Source organism: Octopus sinensis, linkage group LG28 (assembly GCF_006345805.1).
Source record: "Octopus sinensis linkage group LG28, ASM634580v1, whole genome shotgun sequence".
Classification (NCBI taxonomy): Eukaryota; Metazoa; Mollusca; class Cephalopoda; order Octopoda; family Octopodidae; genus Octopus; species Octopus sinensis.
The window spans coordinates 8441250-8456249 of NC_043024.1; the positions used below are offsets into that span (position 1 = coordinate 8441250).

General features: G+C 37.5%; 1 protein-coding gene across 23 annotated transcripts in view; it reads left to right on the forward strand.

Moving 5' to 3' along the window:
* Positions 1-15000, forward strand: part of LOC115225831 (phosphatidylinositol-binding clathrin assembly protein LAP) — a 316618-nt gene that overhangs the window by 92330 nt on the left and 209288 nt on the right. For all 23 annotated transcript variants that reach the window (XR_005004160.1, XM_029796810.2, XM_029796811.2 and 20 more), the window contains exon 2: positions 8343-8485. Coding sequence is in view for 22 of the 23 variants with exons in the window: in XM_029796810.2 (XP_029652670.1) it covers positions 8343-8485 (143 nt within the window). In the remaining variant the exon portion in view is untranslated. The remainder of the gene's footprint in view (positions 1-8342; positions 8486-15000) is intronic.

The window sequence follows — 15000 nt, forward strand, 5'->3', positions numbered from 1 at the left end:
ACTACTACCACCACCACTACTACTACCACCACCACTATTGCCACCACCATACTATGCCACCACCACTACTACTACCACTACTGCCACCACCACTACTGCCCCCACTACTGCCACTACCACTACTGCCACTACCACTACTACCATTACTGTCACCACCACTACTGCCACCACCACTACTGCCACCACCACTACTGCCACCACCACTACTACTACTACCACCACCACTATTGCCACCACCACTATTGCCATCACCACTATTGCCACCACCACTACTGCCACCACCACTACTACTGCCACCACCACTACTGCCACCACCACTACTGCCACCACCACCACCATCATGATCAGTACAACCACTGCCATCACCACCATCATCATTGTTGTCATCTTTTACTACCATAACTACCACTGCCGCCACCACCACCACCTCCAAATCCACGGTTGTTTTAAAATGTTTATATTTTCCTATGCTGACAGGAATTCGACAGGTCTTATTCACAGCACCTGGCTAGATTTGGCAGTGTTTTCTTTTTCAATTTCCTTATTTTTTTGTAAAAAAAAATAGCTCAGATATGTAATAGACATCTTGTATAGCTCAGTCTTCTCAGATACCATCCACTTACAGACACACACAGTCGCAGGTGAATGCTTATACGCAGAGATGCTCTCGCCAAACACTCATATATACACAGACACTCAACACGGCTGCTTACACATAGGTGCAAATGCTCACATGCATGCATGCACACACACACACACACACACTGAGAAAAACACTCTAGCACACACACACACACACACACACACACACACACACACACACACACTCATGCTCATGCACACTCACAAACGCTGATGCATATACACACATGCATACACACGCACACACACACACACACACACGTGCGCACACACACGTGCGCACACACACTCACACAAGCAGACATATACACACACACATCCTCATACATACACAGACACTCACACATACACTCTTAAATACTCACACACACACATACCCTTACACTCGGAAGTACATGTACACACGCACGCTCATGCCCTCAGACATATACACACTTATACACCACATTTGTGTGCACAAAGCACTCAATCTAATACATATACTCAGCCACACATTTACATACACATTCGCACACACACACACACCTAGATTTCTTTTATTAAAAGACCATCCCAATAGCAAATATCTTTCTAAAGACACAAGGGGCCTTCAAAAGCTTGTGATTAGCTGAAGTTTCATGATGTTACATACATGAGAGAAACCTTTCACTTGGATAAAATGTTAGGTCTATCTAAAGTAATATTCCCATATGATTGGATAAATATTTTTAGGGGCAGCCAGGTGGATAAAGCAGGGCAGGGGTTTAGAATCAGGTATATGCAATATTGGGGGTTAGGAAGGGTGTCCATCAGTAGGTCTTGCCAAAACAGATAGATATTGGAGCTTGTTGCAGTCCTCTGGATATTTGGACTAATCAACCCATGCCAGTATTCTGACATAGATGTTAAATGATGATGATGTATGTGTGTATACACTTGTATGTGTGCTTGTGTGTGTATGTGTGAGTGTAATAGTGTATTTGTGTGTGGTTGGCATTAGGAAGGGCATCCAGCTGTAGAAACTCTGCCAGATCAAGATTGGAGCCTGGTGCAGCCATCTGGTTTGCCTGTCCTCAGTCAAATCGTCCAACCCATGCTAGCATGGAATGGATGTTAAACAATGATGATGATGATGATGATGATATATATATATATATATATATATATATATATATATATAATTTATATTATTGAGTCAAGTACATCAAAATAAAAATCAAATGGAAATTGTAGTTAAGACACTCGTGTCAGTGACACGTAAAAAGCACCGTCTGAATGTGGCAGATGCCAGCGCCGCCTGACCGAGGTTTGTGTCGATGACACGTAAAAGCACCAACCAATCGTGGCCGTTTGCCAGACTGCTCAGGCTCCTGTGCTGGTGGCACGTAAAAAAGCACCCACTACACTCACGGAGTGGTTGGCATTAGGAAGGGCATCCAGCTGTAGAAACATTGCCAAATCAGACTAGAGCCTGGTGCAGCCTCCATGGCTTACCAGACCGCGGTTGAACCGTCCAACCCATGCTAGCATGGAAAATGAACATTAAATGATGATGATGATGATATTTGTATACTCTTTTATTACTCTTTTACTCTTTTACTTGTTTCAGTCATTTGACTGCGGCCATGCTGGAGCACCGCCTTTAGTCGAGCAAATCGACCGCGGGACTTATTCTTTGTAAGCCCAGTACTTATTCTATCGGTCTCTTTTTGCCGAACCGCTAAGTTACAGGGACGTAAACACACCAGCATTGGTTGTCAAGCAATGTTGGGAGGGACAAACACAGACACACAAACATACACACACACACACACACATATATATACACATATTTACGACAGGCTTCTTTCAGTCTCCATCTACCAAATCCACTCACAAGGGTTTGGTTGGCCCGAGGCTATAGTAAAAGAAACTTGCCCAAGGTGCCACGCAGTGGGACTGAACCTGGAACCATGTGGTTGGTAAGCAAGCTACTTACCACACAGCCACTCCTACGCCCTATATATATATATATATATATATATATATATATATATGTATATATATATGTATATATATATGTATATATATATGTATATATATATCTATATATATATATATATATATATGTATAATATAATATATATATATATATATATATATATATGTATATATATATGTATATATATATGTATATTATATGTATATATATATGTATATATATATGTATATATATATATATATATATATATGTATGTATGTATGTATATAATAAGTATACAGATGCATGACAGGCTTCTTTCACTTTCTGTCAAGCACATTCACTCACAAGGCTTTGATTAGCCCCAGAGCTAATGTAGAAGACATTTGCCCAGGGTGTAGTGCATTTGAGTTGAACCCGAGACCATGTAGTTGGGAAGCCAGCTCCTTAACTACATAGCCAAGTTACTTTCTTCTGTTTTGAAGAAGCATGGGAAGCTTCTGTAGGCAGAAGTTGAAAGAACACTGGTAATTAGTGTACTAAAACATCAAGTACGCTAAGCGTACTTGATGTTTTACTGCTGGTCTTTTCTTTTTGTTGTGATGTTGCTTTTAAACAATTTTTTTTTTTTTCATTTTATCTAGTTGCAGCTCACGAGCTGTGGCCATGCTGGGGCACCACCATTAATGTTATCAAATGTTATCAAAAATGTTATTTATTAGTGTCCTTGGGGTTTATGGTTTCTCTCTTTTGCTTGTTGCAAGTCATTTGACTGCGGCCATGCTGGAGCACCGCCCTTTTAGTCGAGCAAATCAACCCCAGGACTTTTTCTTTGGAAGCCTAGTACTTATTCTATCGGTCTCTTTTGGCGAACCACTAAGTTACGGAGGACATAAACACACCAGTATCAGTTATCAAGCGATGGTGGGGGGACAAACACTGACACACAAACATATACACACACATACATACATGCATACACACACACATACATGCATACACACACACATATAAATATATATACATATATACGATGGGCTTCTTTCAGTTTCCGTTTACCAAATCCACTCACAAGGCTTTGGTCAGCCTGAGGCTATAGTAGAAGACACTTGCCCAAGGTGCTGCGCAGTGGGAATGAACCCGGAACCATGTGGTTGGTAAGCAAGCTACTTACCACACAGCCACTCCTGCGCCTCCTGTACATATATACGATGGGCTTCTTTCAGTTTCCATCTCTCTCTCTCTCTCTGTCTCCTCTCTCTCTCTGTCTCCTCTCTCTCTCTGTCTCCTCTCTCTCTCTGTCTCCTCTCTCTCTCTCTCTCCTCTCTCTCTCTGTCTCCTCTCTCTCTCTGTCTCCTCTCTCTCTCTGTCTCCTCTCTCTCTCTCTCACACACATACATACATATGACTGTGTGTCTTTGTGTCTGTGTTTATCCCTCCACCACCACTTGACAACCCGTGTTTGTTTACATTATGCTCCCGTAACTTAGCAGTTTGGCAAAAGAAATCAATGCGACTGAACCTGATATTACATAGTTACAATGCAAGCTTCTTAACCACGCAGCCACGTGAACATAATCTTTTTTTCCCCATTCTCTAATGGTCTTTTTGCATTACTGTTGTACTACAATTTATTTACTTGCTTTCACATCTTGTTTACATCATATACATTGGTTACTCTCTCGCCGTTGCTGTGCATTTCATGTGCGAGAAAGAGTTTGTTTATTTGAATTCAATGCTGAGCTGTGTGAATACGAGCCGAGAGATAATGGCAGACCTTCCGGTTTCCTTTGTTATGCTTTGCTGGCGATTCGGTGTTTGTTTATGCAAGTTTCTGATAATCTATGCTCTATATTGTCTTTATATTCATATGAAAATATTGTCGGGCTGCACTTAGCTTTCATAGCATTGGGTTTCATGGTTCACGGCCTGAGCTGTCATTTTCAGCTTGTTTCCATGTTTGATGTGTAATCACACCTGTTCTTTATCTTCGTCTGATGGTTTTGTGGTAGCAAATATTTGTTATGCGATATTTATTAGCTGCAGGTGTGGCAGTGTGGTTAATAAGCGTGTTTTCCAATCATGTGGTCTTGGGTTCAGTCCCACTGTGTGGCACCTCGGGCAGTCGTCCTCTGGTATTTAGCCTCAAGCTGACCAAAACCTTGTGAGTAGATTTGATAGACAAAATGAAAGAAGCCTTATGGTCAGTAGTGAGAAATTCTAGGGTGAGTTGAATGGGTCAACAGTAAAGTAGCCCCCTCAACTCACCCTTGTACAAGTGTTTTAGCCCTTGTGTGTATTAATGTGTGTGTGTGTGTGTGTGTGTGTGTATAAATATTTTTGTATGTGTATAAGTATGTGCCAGGGCGAAGGGCTGGCAGAGTCATTAGCACGCCGGGTGAAATGCTTAGCGATATTTCGTCTGCCGTTACGTTCTGAGTTCAAATTCTGCTGAGGTCAACTTTGCCTTTCATCCTCTCAGGGTTGATTAAATAAGTACCAGTTATGCACTGGGGTCGATGTAATCGACTTAATCCGTTTGTCTGTCCTTGTTTGTTCCCTCTGTGTGTAGCCCCTTGTGGGCAGTAAAGAATTAGGTATTTCGTCTGTCGTTATGTTCTGAGTTCAAATTCCGCTGAGGTCGACTTTGCCTTTCATCCTTTCGGGGGTGATAAATTAAGTACTAGTTACGTAATGGGATCAATGTAATTGACTTAATCCGTTTGTCTGTCCTTGTTTGTCCCCTGTGTGTTTAGCCCCTTGTGGGTAGTAAAGAAATAGGTAGTGTATTTGACTCACAATGGCAAGGTCATGTGTTCAATCCCCAGCAGCATATTGTGTCCTCAAGCAGGACATTTTATTTCACATTGTACCTGTCCACACAGCTGGCAAAAATGAATTGCACTTGTAGTTCAACATGTCATGATGAATGTCCCCGAGAACTACATTAACCCTTTCATTACTGTACACAGAGCATCTCAACAGAAATATGGTAACAAAAGGGTTAACAAATGATTAATTTAACCCTTTTGATACAAACTTGTCTGAAACTGTCTCTGGCTCTGTAGTACAAATGTCTTGTTTTCATAAGTTTTGAATTAAAATCTTCCACCAAACCTTAGCCACAATTTATGTTCCTAACACTAGCTGAATGATAACTAAGTTATTTTACTAAATTCTTTGTTATATGTAAAGAAATTGAAAGAAACACTGAGCATCTCAACAGAAATATGGTAACAAAAGGGTTAACAAATGATCAATTTAACCCTTTTGATACCAACCTGGCTGAAACTGTCTCTGGCTCTGAGTACTAATGTCTAGTTTTCATAAGTTCTGAATGAAAATCTTCCCAAACCTTAGTCACAATTTATGTTCCTAACACTAGTTTAATGGTAACTAAGTTATTTTACAAAATTCTTTGTTATACTTAAAATTAATTGAAAGAAACACAGAGCATCTCAAAATATGGTAACAAAAGGGCTAAAGTGCTGTACTGTGGGATTGAACTTGAAACTACTTGATTGCAAAGGAAACGTTTTAACTACACAGCCATTACTATTTCATAACATAATTTAATTAGATAAAAAAAAATTTCTTTCAAATTTCATTCATTTTTGACACCAAATTCTTAAGAAAAGAAAACTTAAAAAAATATACAAGACAAGAAAATGTAACAAGATAAAAAGAAAAGGATGAGGGAAGTGGGTGATGGTGTTTGTGCCTGACAAAATAACCCCCAAAAATGGAAAAAGAAATGTGTAAAAAAATAGCAAATAAATGAAATAAAAGCAAATAAGAGAAGTCTTAAATAAACAGATATCGAAATAAATTTCTGTTAAAAATGCTAAAAATGTATAGGACTTGAAATGTAATAATAATAATAATAATAATAATAAAAAAAAAATAATAATAATATAATAATATAATAATAATATAATAATAATAATAATATAATAATAATAATAATATATAATAATAATAAATAATATAATAATAATAATAATAAAATAATAATAAAATAAATTATATAATAATAATATAATAATATAATAATAATAATATATAATAATAATAATAAATATAATAATAATAATAATATAATAATAATAAAATAATTATAATGATAATAATAATAATAATAATAATATAATAATAATAAAATAATAATAATAATAATAATAATAATAAAATAATATAATAATATAATAATAATAAATAATAATAATAAAATAATTATAATGATAATAATAATAATAATAATATAATAATAATAAAATAATAATAATAATAATAATAATAAAATAATAATAATAATATAATAATAATAAAATAATAATAATAAAATAATTATAATGATAATAATAATAATAATAATATAATAATAATAATAATAGTTGTAGTAGTGTTAATAATAAAGATGAAATCGAGAATATTGAACAAGCTTAAGGGGTTGATATTAATTTCTGTTGGCGAGACAGAAGGCCTAATTTTTTTGTAAAAGGTAGCAGGGGCGGGGTACCAGTAATTGAATCAACTTGTGTATATTTTTCTTATAATTCATTTTGAAGGATGTTTGACAGATGGAAGGTGCTGGGTGTGCTTAAAATGTTTCTCTTTGCGACCACATGGCTCTGGGTTCAATCCTGCTGTGTGGCATATTAAGCAACCTCCTCTCTTACTCTTTTACTTGTTTCAGTCATTTGACTGTGGCCATGCTGGAGCACCACCTTTAGACGAGCAAATCGACCCCAAGACCTATTCTTTGTTAGCCTAGTATTTATTCTATCGGTCTCTTTTGCTGAACCACTAAGTTACAGGGACGTAAACACACCATCATTGGTTGTCAAGCGATGTTGGGGGGACAAACACATACACACACATATATATATATATTCGACGGGCTTCTTTCAGTTTCCGTCTACCAAATCCACTCACAAGGCTTTGGTCAGCCCGAGGCTATAGTAGAAGACACTTGCCCAAGATGCCACGTAGTGGGAATGAACTCTGAACCATGTGGTCGGTAAGCAAGCTACTTACCACACAGCCACTCCTATGCCTTGACTTTTTCTATTCTTTTTAAGTGAATCTAATCACCAAATGTTCTTCATGAATATTTTAACTGTTTCCAGTTAGCAAACTCCTTGCCATAGCTCTGCCTTACGTTCTATTTGGATCTTCTCCATCCATTTTGCAATGTTGTCCTTCACTGTCTCTGATACTCCTACAATTACTGGTATGATAGTTACCATCTTCATTTACCACAGTCTCATGATTTTGCTGGCCTTGTGTCAAAATTTAAATTTAAGTTTTACTTGAAAAGGAAGATGAGAGTAGAGAGGGAAGTGATGTCTGGTAGCAAGTTTATTGAAAGGTGGATGAATTGTGCAAGAATGGCCAGTATGAACGGACCAATTCTGAGGATACACCTGTGAGAATTAAAAGGAGAAAGGGGCTCTCTACCCAAATTTTGACCAGGCTCCCGTGGCTTTTGTGGGTTTTTCCACAAGTAACCTTTCGAAGCGCCTCCCCTTATTGGGAGTTTTAATTGTTTCTTATATTTCGTTGTCATCCTGCTTTTGTACACGGACCTTTTTCAAACGGGCAAAACCCTTTGTAACTTTCGTCCTGTGTTTTGTCCCTTTATGTTTTAACTGATTTTTGTTAGCCCTTGTGGCCAATAAATGAACGAATTATTATTATTATTATTATATTATTATTATTATTATTACTAATAACAATATTGTCGTTTTTGTATTTGCAGATTTAGTCCAGTGTACAAACGAACCAAATGTATCAATTCCACAATTGGCTGATCTCTTAATTGAACGCACCCAGCACGGGAACTGGGTTGTTGTGTTTAAATCGCTTATTACAATTCAGAACCTAATGAACTTTGGTAACGAGGTACGTATCATTATTTATCCAACACCCCACCTTTCCACCTCTACCCCCCCACATATACATCATCATCGTTATTACAATCGTCATCGTTTTCACTTCTACTTTTTCATGCCTGCATGGGTCAGATGGTGTTTATTGAGGCAGATTTTTCTACAGCAAGATGCTCTTCCTGTTGCCAACCCTTACCTGTTTTTGAGTAAGGTAATGTTTCTCCATAACCAGACATGTTTCTGTTGAATATCGGAAATGAATGGCATTGCTTGTCTGGCAGTGATGTCAAGACAAGGAGGCACAAACATACCCTCCCTTATTTAATATCTTTTACCTGTTTCAGTCATTAGGGTGTGGTTGTACTGAAGCACTGCCTTTGAGACTTAGTCTGTTGGTTGCTTTTGCTGAACTGCTAAGTTACAGGTTTTGTAAACAAACCAACATCAGTTGTCAAGCGGTGGTGGATGACAAACACAGACACAAAGACCCCTGCCTCATATATATGTGAGGTATATTTGCCATCTCAATATGGCTAACCACTAAGGGTGGGAGTTACTGTAGCTTGTAGCCCCAGGAGAACATCGTCTCCAGCTGGCTTTAGGCACACTTTCTGTGCCCTAAGGTATTTGCAAAGGGAGGTCATCCTTCCCTCGTCAACCTAAGTGATATGCACGGACTGCAGTTTCTGGGTATTGACCCGTCATCAGCGCATGACAATCACCGGTTTTTGATGAAAGGAGTTCCCAATGCAAATATTTATATCCTTTTTCCAGTGACTTTTCGTCACTGATCTTGAAAAAGTGTATACAAGCAATAATAAATCTCTGAACTGGGTATAGACAGTAACTGCACGATAATGTGAGGTATATTTGCCATCTCAATATGGCTAACCACTAAGAGTGGATGTTACTGTATATATATATATATATATATTTCATCATCATCATCATTTAATGTCCGTTTTCTGTGCTAGCTTGGGTTGGACGGTTCGACAGGGGTCTGGGAAGCCAGGAGGCTGCACCAGGCTCCAGTCTGATCTGGCAGTGTTTCTACAGCTTGATGCCCTTCCTAACGCCAACCACTCTGTGAGTGTAGTGGGTGCTTTTTACGTGCCACCAGGGGAGGCTGGCAGCGGTCAATAAATATCTTTGCATCGGCCAGGAATCGAACCCGGGCTGCCCGAGTGGCAGGCGAGCATCCTACCACTGAACCACTGATGCAATATATATATATATATATATATATTTAGCAATTAAGGACAACTACTTAATAAGGAAAACTTAACAAGAAATTGTCAGGTAGATAGCGTAAAAACCTCATAAAAGAAAAAATTTCGAAAATAATTATTTCTTATTGAACATATTAATTTATATATAGAGGGCATTATATATACATGCCAGAAGGCATTATACATACATGCCAAACGCTAAGAGGGACAATCAGTCATTTCTACCAAAAATATTACTAATCCCACCGAATGCAATTTTTCAAAGTAAGACATTTAAAAATATAGACCTGTATCACAGTGATTTCATACTTACGTAAGTATGAAATCACTGTGATACAGGCCTATATTTTTAAATGTCTTACTTTGAAAAATTGCATTCGGTGGGATTAGTAATATTTTTGGTAGAAATGACTGATTGTCCCTCTTAGCGTTTGGCATGTATATACAATGCTTCCTGGCATGTATGTATAATGCCCTCTATATATAAATATATATATATATATGTAATGGGCTTTTTTCAGTTTCTATCTACCAAATCCACTCACAAGGCTTTGGTTGGCCTGAGACTGCAGTAGAAGACTCTTGCTCTAGTTTGTTGGATTGTTACGTTGTTGTTACCCTGCTTTGTTGTGTGTTTTATTGTTACTACACGGTTATAGTGCAAAAAAAATCATCATAACTATTGGTGATACAGCAGTCATGTACGAGAGGTTGGATCTGGCTGCTTTGGACATAAAACAGAACAGAAGAATATGTGACATAACTGGTTTAAATGCTAAAAAGTTGAAAAGATATCACACGGATCTTTTCGGTTTGACCGGCAGTTTTTTAAAATAATTTCCACGTAACTAAACACTTTTAAACTTCGTATACTGGTAGAATATGTTTATAAAACATCTTTTTCTCTAGGCATTTTTAAGAAAATTCTATAGTTTGTAAGATATTTGTTGTTTTTTTTCTTCAATTTCTGCAATTTCAACCAATCACTGACGTCTATTGAGGTGGAAACATTCTGTGCCATATGAATATGTTCCTCGTTTAAGAAACAGATTGGGTTTATTTACATTTGTGAAGAAAAAAAAGATACCCTTCCCCCACCCCTAACCCTAAAACAGATTGAAATGCAATAGATCGATACTAGGGTCATAATTATGGGTGACAATTTCATATGAAATCGCTAGAAAAAACTGCCGTTCAAACCGAAAAGATCCACAATTTCAACCAATCAATGACGTCTATTGAGGTGAAAACATTCTGTGCCATATGAATGTCCCTCGTTTAAGAAACAGATTGGGTTTATTTACATTTGTGAAGAAAAGAAAGATACCCTTCCCCCCACTCCTAACCCTAAAACAGATTGAAATGCAATAGATCGATACTAGGGTCATAATTATGGGTGACAATTTCATATGACACCACTTGAAAAAACTGCCGTTCAAACCGAAAAGATCCCATCACACATTTGAAGAACGGATAATGTAAATCAAGATACATTATGTCAGAAAACAGGGAACACGAAAAATATTACAAAAGAAACTGAAGTGGAGGTAGCCATGTTTGGAATGATTGGCCTTTTCACATAGACTTGCTCTATCACTGTTGACCTGGAGCTAAGCAATATCAGCAGCAGCAACAACAGTTACACTTCTCGGGTTTGTTATATAAAAATATCAAAACACGCATATATCAGTTTATATGTTGTGATGTGACATCAATTTGTGTCACTCGAAAGTAAATAAGTCCAGCACTTGATGTTATATCTACATTTACAGCCTTGTTGTTCTTCAAGTAGCATTCAGTTCCATTTTGGGTCACTGTAGAAATAGCAGCTAAATCACTCCTTACAATCTTTAGAAAAATAACAATTTGGATCTTTTCGGTTTGAACGGCAGTTTTTAACATAATTTCTAGTTAACTAAAAAATTTTAAACTTCGTGTACTGGTAGAATGTGTTTATAAAACATCTTTTTCTCTTGGCTTTATTGAGAAAATTCTATTGTTTGTAAGATATTTGTTGTTTTTTTTCTTCAATTTCTTCTATTTCAACCAATCAATGACGTGTATTGAGTTAAAAAGCATTCTGTGCCGTATGAATATGTCCCTAATTTAAGAAACAGATTGGGTTTATGGATCTTTTTGGTTTGAACAGCAGTTTTTTAAAATAATTTCCACGTAACTAAACACTTTTAAACTTTGTATACTGGTAGAATGTGTTTATAAAACATCTTTTTCTTTTGGCTTTATTGAGAAAATTCTATAGTTTGTAAGATATTTGTTTTTTTTCTTCAATTTCTGCAATTTCAACTAATCAATGACGTCTATTGAGGTAAAAACATTCTGTCCTGTATGAATATGTCCCTCGTTTAAGAAACAGATTGGGTGTATTTACATTTTTGAAGAAAAAAGATACCCTTCCCCCATCCCTAACCCTAAAACAGATTGAAATGCAATAGATCGATTCTAGGGTCATAATTATGGGTGAGAATTTCATATGACACCGCTAGAAAAAACTGCCGTTCAAACCGAAAAGATCCAACAATTTCAAACAAAAAAATAAGCAGAAACAAAGACTACATTGTGTAACAGAAAATACATAAGTTGCTCTGTTATATTATGAGTGTGTGTGTGTTTGTATCATTGTTTTAATGTTCATTTCCTATGCTTGTGTGAGTCTAATGGAATTTGTTGAGGTAGGTTTTTCTTTAGCCACACAACCTTTCTGTCATCAACTGTTGCTTGTTCCCAAAGAAGGTCACTCGTAGCTAATATTCCATATTTTATGGAAGGTAGGAATGGACTCTGCTTATATGATGGTGACATTCATATACAACAATCATATGATGTCTTGTCCTTCCCTCTTTTTCTCTTCATTTTTTTCTCTCTAACCAAGCCTCCAAAAATTCACCCCACATGCACATAGTTACACACTTATACATGCATGCACAACCACACACAGATACAGTAAGAATATTCTCTTCCCCATTCAACTAACACACACATATATAAGGCATAAGTTTTCTGTAAAATCATTCCTGATGATTCTCTGAAGTGAGACGAAAGTGCTAAATAAATAATTATCCAAAATTCTGACTACATGCATGCATAGTTAGATTCTTTGAAGAAGTATACAGATTTTAAATCTGTACACTTCTTCAAACAATCTATCTATGCATACATACATACATACATCTGTTATATTCTTTGATAAAGTGTAAAATTATACACATGCTTAAAAATGCTATAACTGCAGGAAAAAATATGGTTTAAAAAGTATTTTGTAACCCCTAAAAGCCCAAATATTTGCAGGTGTTAGGAAGGTCGGTTAGTGTGAAAAGTGAAAAAAAACATACTGACATTGTAGACACAGGTCTTTTCCTAATGACAATTGAAGTTATTGGTCCCTACAGACTCTCTTGGACCCTATCACTGTTGTTGCCAATTCAGCCATCTCTCCAGGTACCTCGGAGTATAAATTGGGTTTATACTCTTAACCCTTTCGTTACTGTATTTCTGTTGAGATGCTCTGTGTTTCTTTCAATTAATTTTAAATATAACAAAGAATTTAGTAAAATAACTTAGTTATCATTCAGCTAGTGTTAGGAACATAAATTGTGACTAATGTTTGGTGAAAGATTTTAATTCAAAACTTATGAAAACAAGACATTTGTATTGGAGATCCAGAGGCGGTTTCAGCCGGGTTGGTATTGAAAGGGTTAAAGTTCTCTATTTACATAAGTAAATTACTGTCTTAAGTTCAAGGACTCACAGGGTTAGTTACCTAGTTTCTCGGTTTATAAGTAATCAAGGTTGCAACACTCTCCCTGAGCAGCGGGATTCCAGTCTGATGCAGGGTTACTTTTTTACAGCTGAGTGGACTGAAGTGAAGTGCTTTACTCAAGAACACAACTCACTGTCTGCTCTGGGAATCAAAACCATGATCTTGTGGTCATGAGGGCAATACCTGAAACAGTAGGTCATGCATGGACGAACAGGGATGGAACCTACACTTGCCTCCTTATGAGAGCTCAAAATCTCTCGTGGAAGCGTTATCCAACCAAAATGCAAATATATGGGAAACTACCACCTGTATCATCTCTTGTGAAAGGTAGGAGAGTCCAGTTTGCTGGACATTGTTGTAGAGCTGGAAACGAGGCAATTTCTACTCTTCTCCTCTGGAAGCCATCTACTCGCGATACCAGAGGGCGCACACTCTCCTACCCTGATGTAATCTCCAGAGATACAGGCATCCAGCAACAGGACCTCCGTAATGCCATGATGGACCGTGAAGTCTGGCGTAGCATGGTAAATTCCATTGTCTCAACCACGGTCGAACAATGATGATGACTTTGGAGTACTCAGCCACTTGTACATTAATTTCACGAACTGGCTGTTCTGTTTATCAGATCAACTGCAACCCTCGTCATCTTAACCAACGGAGTGCCAGTTTTACGCATACATACAGTGAGGTGGTGAAGCACGACCTTCGCTCTTTAGGTCTCACCGAGGAAATGACCAGAGACCGAGACCTTTGGAAGCATGCTGTGCGTGAGAAGACCCGGCAGGACAAGTGAGGCCATAACCCGTGGCCTCTACCTGGGACGTAGTCAGTCCACCTGTGCATACCTTTCCTTCTTGGGACACAAAACTCTACTTGTGAAGACCTGTTGAGGCAAGTGAAAATCGAAATCTATCAACATCAATGGAATTTGTAGTTGTGATAGTTTCTACGGCTGGATGCCCTTCCTAATGCCAACCACTCCGTGAAAAGCACCCACTACACTCGGGGAGTGGTTGGCGTTAGGAAGGGCATCCAGCCGTAGAAACACTGCCAAATCTGACTGGGCCCGATGAAGCCTTCCGGCTTCACAGACCCCAGTTAAACCGTCCAACCCATGCTAGCATGGAAAACGGACGCTAAATGATGATGATGATGATGATACCACGGTCGAACAATGATGATGATGAGGCCATGCACTGTCACTCTGTTTACACAACTAGTTTGTTTGTTTATTTACATCATCAGCCAGTTATGATAAGGCTTAAATCTTACACTGTTATCGAAGATGCTAAACGATGTAAAAACATGTACAGAATTTCACCCCCCATTACTTGGGGGATGAACAAATGGGATTATTATTATGAGCCTTACTGTTTTATTAAGGAGTATTTTCTTTTTGATTATCTCATTGTATGTTTTATTCTACTTCAGATCTTTAGTGCTCCATCGGCAGAATATGCTGTGAGATTTACTTAACTTTGTGTGTATGTGTGGATATATACATACAGATATATATATGTG